Here is a 10,965-nt window from a genome sequence, read left to right as displayed (position 1 = left end):
TCTTGAGCTAGTTTGAGTGGGTTTCTGTTCCTTGCAACAAAATGCACCCAGGCTAAGAAGACAAGTGAAAATTGGTAATATAAGCACATGGCTCGCATAAGCAAAAACACATAAAAGAGCACTTATGTAGGAAGGGGTGAATGCAACTATACAGCATTTATGTTTGTTCACCCCAAAGGTCCTTAATTTCATGACACTTGCTCTAATCACACACTGATAGCCAATAACACATAGAAATCAATGGAGCAGCAACCAGATAATGTTTCTCTAGACACCTTGCCATGCATGGACACATGCCAGCAGAAGATGTTAACCTTGCATTTTCATACCACACTGATATTAAGACTCATTGACATGCAGTAACACACACCCACATGTATGAACACAGTGGCACTGCCCCAAAGGCTCAGAACAGGAATTGAGACTTGACTGGGCTATGCGCAGCCTTCTTCCCCAGCTGCCAAGTGACTCATCCCCAGTGCTGCTAATTAAAGCCAGGACAGAGGGGACAGAGGCAAAGGGAGGGGAAGAGAGAGAAGGCAAGTTTATTTTGGTGCCAACCAGGCACCCAGACAGCATAGGGGTCACCCACTTCCTGAGGCTGGGCTAGGCGGGGGCAGGGGAACACAACATAGAGGGAGAGAACAGGAATCTCTTACTCCTCATGAGCTTCCTGAAAAGGCACCTCTTCTGGGAAAATTGCACCAACTCACCCCCTACCACCCTCCTCCTCCTTCCCATTGTCAAGAATTTGGATCTTCTCTGGGGTACTTGTCCTTACACTGGCATTATCATACTCTCATTTGGTCTTACTAGAGTTAGCTGATTTGTGTCCCACCTGCAGGGACCCTGTGTGTATGCCCCATGGTATTACCCAACACAGGCCTGGTACACAGCAAATGCTTCAAAAGTGCTTCTGGAATACCATTGGGTTAACCCTTTTATAGTATGGTGATTACCCATCCAATGGTCTAGAGTCATATCCTAATTGTACCTAGCTCTCTAGTCATTAGTTTCTTCATCTGTAAAATGACAAGAATTATGATGATGACAAGGACAGACACCTCCACCTAGTGTAGCAGCAGTGAAACAGAGCCAAGTTCCAAACCTAGCTCTACCATATCATAGTTGGGGGACCTCAAACAAATCACACAAGCTCTCAGAAGATTGTCTCATGTGTAAATGGAGACTCACAATATGATGTGATACATTTACTGCAAAGATTTGAGCTACTATTTGTACAGAGTCATGTGCGGAGTCCAGGTCTTTGAAGGGAATGGCTCAACAAATTTCAGCAGCGATTAAAAAGGAGGAGGGAATAAGGAGCTCAAAGCTTTGGGGCCAGAGAATCCTAGGAGAGAGGAAGCAGCCAGGGAGGACTTCCTAAAGTGGGCAGGTCTGCGGTTGGACAGCCAGAGAGCATTCAGCAGACAGTAAGTGACAAAGTTCCAGTCAAATGCAATCATGAGAACAGAGAGCTGGGTGGGGCGGGCAACCAGGCACAGTTGAACAGGCGGCAGCATGGGAGGGAAGAGTGGGTTGCAGCCGAGGAGGCGCTGAGGACTGGCAGTGTCCTGGACATGTCGCTGGGAGAGCCATGTAAGGTTTGTGCGGTCTCTGCCATCCCAGCTTGCCAGGAGGTCAAAACAAGAAAGAAAGACTCTTAAAGACTGTCTAATTCAAACTCCCCCTGGACAGATGGGGGCACTGAGGCCCAGAGTGGGAGGCCTTCTCTGGGAAAAGAGCCAACAGTAGCTCCTCCTCCCACTTCTCCTCCTTACTGCAGTGGCTCCAGTTGCCATGGGGACGTCCCTGGCTCTGCGGGTGTCAGTGGCTTCCCCACCCCCTCCTTCCTAGCAACAGGCCACCTCCTCTAGCTCTCATCCTTACATATCTAGCAACCCTAATCTGGCCCATGAGACTACTGAGTCCCAGCCTGACCCTCACTGTGGTGGTGCCTCGCTAGGCCGGGTTTCCTCCCGTTCAAGTGAAGAGCTGTATCAGGCTCCTCCTGCAAATCTCTGCTTTTAAGTTCAATATCACACATGTTTCCACTTCAAGTATATGACAATGGGCTGGGTGAGAGGAAGGTAGAGGGCATTATAATTTTTTGAGCCACATTTTTATGCTAAACCTAGATTTAAGGTCTTTCACCAACCTAGAGAAGTCCAACTTATTGTCCAAATTCCTTGTATTAGTGAAGAAACTAAGGATCAGAGAAGTTAAGTGGCTTGGCAAAGATTATGCGGGTAGAAAGTAGCTCTGCCAATAATTATTTTTGTGACCTTGAGCCATGGCCTACCCCTTTCTGGACCTAGCTTTAAAGTGTCTTTATGTTTGACAACCTCTCACAGATCTACAGGAAATCCAGGCACCTTTCTCTGCCCACAGCCCTCCCACAACACCAGCTGTTCAGCTCTAATTAGAATCCACATTTCCTCTGGCAACCCATACTTAGAAGCCCTCAGGCCTGTGCCCTGCCACGGATGGCTTTCAATCCACCTACCTTCCAAGGTCTAGATTTTCTCTGGTGTTTTTTCCTATTCTCTTAACATCCATACCAGCACATGCAACACACAATGTTTGACCAATGAGGAAACTAGGGCTCTAATAGATGAAGAGATATGTCCAAAGTCGCATAATTTGAAAGAATCTCGCCATAAGTGAAACCCAGATTTGCCCAGATCAGAAGTTTTTGCCCTTTCTGTGACACAGAGTCTCTTCCTCTCTCTTCCATAACCATCCCAATGATGGTACAAGGGATCTATGACCCATCCCCAGCTAGCTTTCTGAACCTTAGCACTTGCTCGTTTCATGCCAGAATCTTCTGTTTTAGCCCAATAGACTGCTCATTGTTGCTAAACCCATCCCTTACTCTTTTACACATATAGATTGCATTTTCCAGTATGTCCTTCCTATGCAAAGTCAGTCTTCCACAGCCAGGGGAGATTTCGTCTTCTCTGACCCCTAACCAAAGTGAACTCAAGCACTGATGCATGCATCCTGAGAATATGGTCAGAGGGCTCCATTCATCACTAGTTCCAAGTTAAAGAGTATGTCCACCATGATTGCAAGGTCTGGCCCCACAAGTGCTATGTTGGAAACCCTTTCCACAGCCTACATGTGACCCCTGCTTCCCCAATTGCTGAGTCCTCAAGGTTCCTATACCTTCCTTGTCTCTGAGCCCAGTATGAATACCAGGAAGCATGTCTTAGTAAAAAAATATATAGCTTTAGAACCAGACAGCCAAGGGTATTAGAATGATGTCATCTTTCCCCATATCCTCTTCTTTTCTTGGGCAACCTCATTTGCAAATCAGGGATCCTAATCCATGATCCTAATAGGGCTGATGTCAGCATTCAGTAAGATCATATTCAAAATTCCTAGTATGTGAAGGCAAAATGGTAATTGCTATTATTACTAATATTAGGGTGAACATGAGGATGATTATTATTATCTACAAAGCTCCTGAGAGCTCCTGAACTGATGTCGTGGGTAGGGCTCTGGATATGGTGCAAAGCCATCGAGGGTTGGAATCCTGGCTCAGCCATATATTAGTTGCATGGCTATAGGCAAAACCCTAACACTCCCAGCCTCAGTTTCCTCAACTATAAAACTGTGATGATAAGGCTATCCCAGGCCCCCTTACGGTATCACAAGGAGATTCAAACAAAAGAACATCCCTGACAATTTCTGTAAATTGTAAAGATCCAACATGTCATCATTATAACTTATGAGTATGATACTTATTAAACACCCTGAGCTATAGGTTCGAGAAACTCCCCTGCTGAGAAGAGCTAAGAACTACAGATGCCTTCAATGTGATTCCTCAACAACTAGGAGGCACAGCAACAAGGTATACATGGGGGAGCCCTGGGCTTTGAATCAGTCTAAGTTGCCTTTCTTTAAACCCACTCGTGGACAGTGGAATCCATGTCTTTTGCTAGACTTCTTAAATACTAGGACAGGCTTTAACTATGCCACACTCCTTGGCTTCATACTGGCATAAAGGGCTTCATATAGCCCTTGCCTGGACACTGGAACTGATTGTGTCTATTACATTGGCCCTGCCTGAATGTTGGACCTTAAGTGTCTGTCCTCCCATCCGACAGACCAACATGGGCCCTAGGCATTAATGCATTCATCCCATACCCCTCTGCCTGAGATTCCAGAGCAGAATATGTCTCACCACACACCTCTGTCTGTATACTGGGATTTCCTGCCCCTGTTCCATATCCAAGGAGCCTTGTTGTCACACTGATTAAGGTGCTTGGCTGCTAACCCACCAATCACTTCATGGAAGAAAGATGCAGCAGTTTGCATCTGTAAAAGATTTAGCCTTGGAAACCTTATGAGCCAGGTCTGCTCTGTCCTATAGGGTCACTATGAGTCAGAATAAACTTGATGGAAGTGTTTTTTGTTTTGTTTTTTGTCCATATCCATTGCCTGGATGATAAGGCTGGAACTGCTGCATATTGTTAGAGAAGTTGTACCCTGCACGAGGGTTCCTAGCCTAGAAGGCGCTAATGGGAGCCATCTCTCCAACCTGTACTCTGGTGAGAAGCTGTAACAGACTAGAGGAAAGTGGATACTTTTCAAATGTATCCATTCTGAGGGGTTACCCTTCACAGGGTTACCTTTTTCTATTCTTCACAAAGGTGTAGGCTAATTGCAACCATGCCTAGCATCAACTGTGCCCCTGCTGCCTTGCCCACCTCATCTCCTAGGTCCCATAATCCCCTGCCTGGATGCTAAGCCTCCCTAAACCTCCTATCATTCCCACAAAAGTCCCTGTGCCTCACACGTCTGGCTTCCTGAAGTTTCTGAGTTTCGGCAGAGTGCATAAAGTCCATTCCTATCCTAATTTTGCTTCTGCCTCCTCAAGTGGCAGATTGATCATGTCCTTAAAATTGACTGAAGCTTGCAAACATTTTTTACCACACATGCAAACAGAGCTTACTTCTTGCCATAATGTATCTATTATCTGGAATGTGTCACATCAAAAATCCATCCAAATCCCACAATTCAGGGCTAGCATGATTCAGGGTACAATACAAACTCTGAACCAGGGAAGCCCACCATCTATTGTGTCCTTTTCTCTTGGAAGAAGAAATTGGGGAAAGGTCCAGAGCTGACCTCTTTACAGAGTGACTCTCACATCTGGACAGCTCCAATGTGCACCCATGGTGTTAAACCAAGCTCCTGAGTCAGATGGGGCCACATAGACTAAAGAACAGTCTTCAACCCCTTCCCCATGCTTTCTTACTTTACCCTTGCCCTCACACTCCACTCAGTGTCCACATCTGATACCAGTGGGAAGAAATCTTCTTGAGTTGGTTTCCAGCCCCTGCCCATACACCCTGAAGTAACAAACCAGAGCTCTCTACCCAGTTCCCTGCCCCATCTCCCAACTAATACTAAATAAAAGAGGTACTGACCTGACAGTTCTGGAATTCTCACCATCAGACCTAAAAGGAAAATAGAAGAGAAAAACAAACAAACAAAATTAGTCAGCATATCCTCTCTACCATTCTTACCCTCCTGCCCAAGGTAGGGGGCTTAGGGCCTAATGCACATCATACAAATATGGGATGAGTATTTCACACAGAAAAAATAGCAAGTTCAAATGCTGTAAGATAGTAAACTGCTTAGCTAGTTGGAGGAACAGGGAGGGGTCAGTGTGACTGGGGTGGAGTAAGTCAGGGTGAACGTGGTCAGCAGGGAGGGTAAAGAAGTACCAGGAGCCAGCTGTGTGGAACCTAGCATGGCACAGTGAGTAGTGTCGCTTTACTCTGAGTGGCCTGCAGCTGTGTGCAAGGACAAATCTTGAGCTTTAAACACAGAGAGACCTAGGCGCAGATATTAGCTCTTCCACTTACCAGCAATGTGACCCAGTCAAGTAATTTCATTCCTGAGCCTCAATCTCTCCATTTGTAACATGAGCACAATTCTCACAGGGCTATTTGGGATGATTAAGTCCTTTGAAACCCAGTAGACAAATGCCAGGTATTATTAACAACATAGAAGAGGCTTTGACAATTACTTGGTCCAACCTGCTTATTTTCCAGATGAAGAGAATGAAGCGGAAATAGGGTAAATGAGTCAGCTGCTGGGCTTCTTTTTACTACATTGGCCTGCCGTTTCATTGTGAGGCACCCTCAGAAGCAAAGAAAGAGATGCCAAGAGAAAAGAATGGAGTGGGGAACAGCTTTGATGGACTAGAGGGGATGAATGAAGTGTGAGCCACACCCCTCCAGCTACTCCTCCCCAAGAAAAATGTTTGGAGTGGGGGTTGATAAGGTGGGAGGGTTAGGCTGAAGGCGCTAGTACGTTAGATATGAGGAGGGGGAGAAATAAGGGCCAAGGAACTTGGAAGTGGGAGAGTGTGAGGTACAACCTTCTAATTTCTCCTTGTTTTTCTCTCTTTTTTTTTTTTGCTTCCCCCCATCTATTTCCCCCTCTTCCAAGCTGTACAGTGGAGGAGACAGATAAGAACGCATCACGGGTGTTGAGAATCAAGATGTGACTTTAGTGAGGGAAGCAGTCCATCTGGGGTGAATGTAAAATAAGAGGGACACACAAGGAAGGGAGATGTTGAAAGAGTAAATGGAGGTCCTACAGTTAGGTGGGTCAAGGGAAATATCAAGTAGTTGGGGCTCAGTCAGTGTGTGAGTATATTAATTCCAGTACAATGACTTACGAACCTCCGTTTTTTCACTTATAAAAGTGAAGCATGAGGATTGCCTCTGAGACTTGGCCCAATTGCTTTCAGGTACTCAGTTTGAGGAGCCTATCTTCAGTGGCTCCCCAAATGAATTGCGATCAAGTCCCTCAGCATCTCTCCCTAATAACTAACTCTCTGCCCTAGGTAGACTGGTCTCTTCATCACCCTAATGCATCCCATGCCACAACCCACATTTATCCAGTCTGCTCCAGAGTACAGCTCCTCAAGGAGCTCACAGAGAGGTCACCTGCTGCAAATGACTTTAGAATGTAAGCAGTATATATAATCATCACTGTCATCATGTTGGACAATCATTGAGCACCTGTTATAAACCAGTGTTAAGCTGTCACCATACATTCTCTCCTTTGATCCTGCAAAGTGAGTATTATTCATAGAATTTTAAGATAATGAAATTGAGACTCAGAGAGATTCAAACGATTTCCCCAAGGTCACAGAAATGGAAGAGTATGGATTGAACCCCAAATCTTGTGCTCTTGCCACCACTTTCTATTGTACCAGTAGCTTGGTGCAGGGCACATTCACACTGTTATCCTCATTCCTAAATATCAGGGCAGACACTTACTAACAGATTCTTCCTTTCCACTTCTCTTTAGTCTAAGAAGGATAAGATCTTCCTTTGCCAATTCATGCCAGTAAAGGAAATAATTTTTTTCCTACTACTCTTCATAATTTTCTCTTAATGAAAGGTGACTTAAGACCCAAAGATTCTCAAAAGGCTAGCATATACCAAAGCTCATTCTCAATAAGGATGTTCAATAAACAGCAACTTAATGGAATCCTGTAAGTATACAAGGGAGCTTCAAAAAGCCTGTGGAAAAATAAAGTGAATAAAATAATGGAATTTTCCTTAAAATTTTTGGTAACTCTACAGTATAAATGTCCATTTTCATGGATTTGATTCCAATTCCTGGTGATCCCATGTTTATCAGAATAGAACTGTGCTCCATAGGGTTTTCAGTCGCTGAGTTTCGGGGAAGTAGACCATCAAGCCCTTTTTCTGTGGTAGCTCTGGGTGGGTTTAAACCACCAGGCTTTTAGTTAGTAGCAAACCTCTAAATATTTGTACCACCCAATTGGAGATTTTTACCAATGCTGCAGCCTGAAGTTATTTAAAAATACAATAAAAATGCATTGATAATTATTTGTGATTGGAATGAAAAAGCTGGAAACAAAGAAGGATAAATTGCTGGAAATATAGCCGTGTGATGGAAATAACACCAGAGATTGAATAATATAACTTTGTAAGACCAATAACTTGTTCACTGCAAATACCTTTTTTCAGCAACATAAATGATTAAACATGTGGATCACACCAGATGGAATACACAGGAATCAAATCAAGTGCATTTGTGGAAACAAATGATGGAGAAGCTCAGTATCATCAGGCAAAATGAGCCCAGGATTCAGCTGCAGAACAGACCATCAATCTCTCGTATGTGAATTCAGGTTGAAACTGATAAAAATGAAAACAAGTCCATGAGATTGAAAAATGACCTTGAGTATGTCCTACCTAAATTTAAAAACCATCGAAAGAATAGATTTGATGCATTAGTCACTAATGATGGAAGATAAGAAGAGTTATTGGATGGCATCAATCACATCATACATGCAGAAGTCAAAGGCCACTAAAAAGACAGGGGGAAAAAAGAAAATACCAAAATGGATGTCAGAAGACACTCTTGCTCTTGAATACAGAGTAGCTAAAATGAATGGAAGAAATGATGAAGTAAGAGCTGAACAGAAGGTTTCAAAGAGCAGCTCAAGAAGACAAAGCAACATATTATAATAAAATATGCAAAGACCCAAAGTTAGAAAACCAAAAGGGAAAAACACTCAGCCTTTCTGAAAATGAAATAAAGAAAAATTCAAGCCTTGAGTTAAAATAATGAAGGATTCTATAAGCCAATATATTGGATGCAGAAAATATGCAAAGAAGATGGTCACTATACCAAAAAGAACTGGTTGACCTTCAACCATTTTAGGAGGTAGCATATGGTCAAGAACCAATGGTGTTTAAGGAAGAAGTCTGTACTGCACTGAAGAAATTGGAAAAAAGCAAGGCTCCAGGAATTGGTGGGATGTCAATTGAAATGTTTCAACAAATGGATACAATGCTGAAAATGTTCACCTGCCTACATAAAAAAATTTTTTTAAGACAGCTCCCTGTATATGTGCCCATTCCAAAGAAAAGTAATCCAACAGCATACAGAAATTAGTGAATAATATTGCTCATATCACATGCAAGTAAAACTTTACTGAAGATAATTCAACAATGGTGCAGCAGTACATTAACAGGATTTGCCAGAAATTCAAGTTGGATTCAGGAGAGGATATAGAATGAGGGATATAATTGTTGATACCAGATGGATCTTGGCTCAAAGCAGACACAACCAGAAAGATGGTTACCCATGTTTTTTCGACTATGCAAAGGCATTTGAGTAAGTGTATCATAACAAATTATAATAAAATTGGGAAGGATGGGAATCCCAGGACAATTAATTGTGATTATATGGAACATGTACACAGACAAAGAAGCAGTTGCTTGAACAGAGAAAGACATCAGGATTGGAGGATGACTCATGAACAACCTGCAATATGCAGACGACCAACCTGGCTTGCTGAAAGTGTAAAGGACTTGAAACATTTACTGGTAAAGACCAAAGACTACAGCCTTCAATATGGACTACAACTCAACATAAAGAAACTAAAAATCCTCACAACTGAGTCAATAAGCAACATTATAATAAGTGGATGTCAAGGATTTCACTTCACTTGGACTGCCCTTGGAAGCAGCAATCAGGAAATCAAAAAACAAATTGCATTGGACATATTGGGTACCTAAGATCTCTTTAAAGTATCGAGAAGATGTCCTTTTGAAGACTAAGGTGCAACTGGCCCAAGACTTGTTATTTTCAGTTGCTTCACATGCATGCAAAAGCTAGACAATGAATAAGGAAGACCAAAGAAGAATTGATACTTTTATTGTAAAGTGCAAAAAATTGTAACTACACCATGGACTGCCAGAAGAATCACTAAATCTGTGTGGAAAGAAGTACAACTAGAATTCTCCTTAGAAGCAACATCACCACGCAGGGACTCCCCTATAAATATGTTGTTAGTTGCCGTCAAGTCTGTTCCAACTCATACCAATTCTATATACAGCAGAACAAACCCCTGCCCAGTCCTGGACCATTCGTACCATCTTTGCTATGTTTGAGTCCATTATTTCAGCTATTGTTTCAATCAATTTCATTAAGCATCTTCCTCATTATATATCCAAAGTATGTGAAACCGTATCTCCCCAACCTTGCTTCTAAGGAGCATTCTGACTGTACTTCTTCCAAGATAGATGTACTGTATTCTTTCTTCTGTCAGTATGTTTAATATTCCTCACCATAATTTGAAAGCATGAATTCTTCCTAATTCACTGTCCAGCTTTCACACCCTCTAAATAGTGATATTTTCTTTCTAAAGTTTATTGTGGTAAAATATATATAACAAAACAATTGCCATTTTAACCACTTTTAGCGTACAGATCAGGGATGTCTTTGTTATCTAGTGTTGCTAGAAATACCGCCAGTGGGTGACTTTATGAAACAAATTTATTTAGGAGGCTAAATGTCTAAATTTAAAGTGCTGGCTCCAGGGCCTGGTTTTCACATTCTGGAGAGACCTGCACGATCTAGGCCATACACAGCCACCCTTTTTACCCCTTCTTTTCCCCAGATATTTCTGGGTGGGGCTATATTCAGTTTTCCTTTAACTCACCTTCTAAAAATCTTAACTTCCACTGGTCAATCTCTTTCATTTGTATAGCAGGATATACCAGTTTTCATTGAATCAATTCTAACTTATATGATACTGCATGTTTCAGAATGGAACTCTGCTCCATTCTGTTTTTAATGTTGTTTATGTTTTTAATGACTAAATTTTTGGAAGTATCCCCAGGCCTTTCTTCCAAGGCATCTTTTGGTGGATTTCAACTGCCAACTTTTTAGTGGGTAGCATTTAACCATTTTTGCCACCCAGGGACTCTATCTTTCTGTGGACACGTGTTTTTTTTCTTCTTTTTATATTGGTGTAAAAATATAGATAACCAGGAGGAGAATCAAGGGAAATAGAGGAAAGAGCTGGGAGGCAATGGGCATTTATAGAGGTCTAGATAAAGACATGTACATATGCAAATATATTTATATGAGGATGGGGAAATAGATCTATGA

The 10,965-nt window shown here is 42.5% G+C and overlaps 1 protein-coding gene across 2 annotated transcripts in view; it reads right to left on the bottom strand.

Moving 5' to 3' along the window:
* IQSEC2 (IQ motif and Sec7 domain ArfGEF 2) overlaps positions 1–10,965 on the bottom strand; it is a 110,299-nt gene that overhangs the window by 61,149 nt on the left and 38,185 nt on the right. For both annotated transcript variants that reach the window (XM_004713128.4, XM_045288328.1), the window contains exon 2: positions 5,439–5,468. In XM_004713128.4, the coding sequence (XP_004713185.1) occupies positions 5,439–5,468 (30 nt within the window). The remainder of the gene's footprint in view (positions 1–5,438; positions 5,469–10,965) is intronic.

This window comes from Echinops telfairi, unplaced genomic scaffold, assembly GCF_000313985.2.
Source record: "Echinops telfairi isolate 266 unplaced genomic scaffold, ASM31398v2 ScPeMD7_19;HRSCAF=73, whole genome shotgun sequence".
NCBI lineage: Eukaryota > Metazoa > Chordata > Mammalia > Afrosoricida > Tenrecidae > Echinops > Echinops telfairi.
This window is presented reverse-complemented; position numbering and strand designations above follow the sequence as displayed.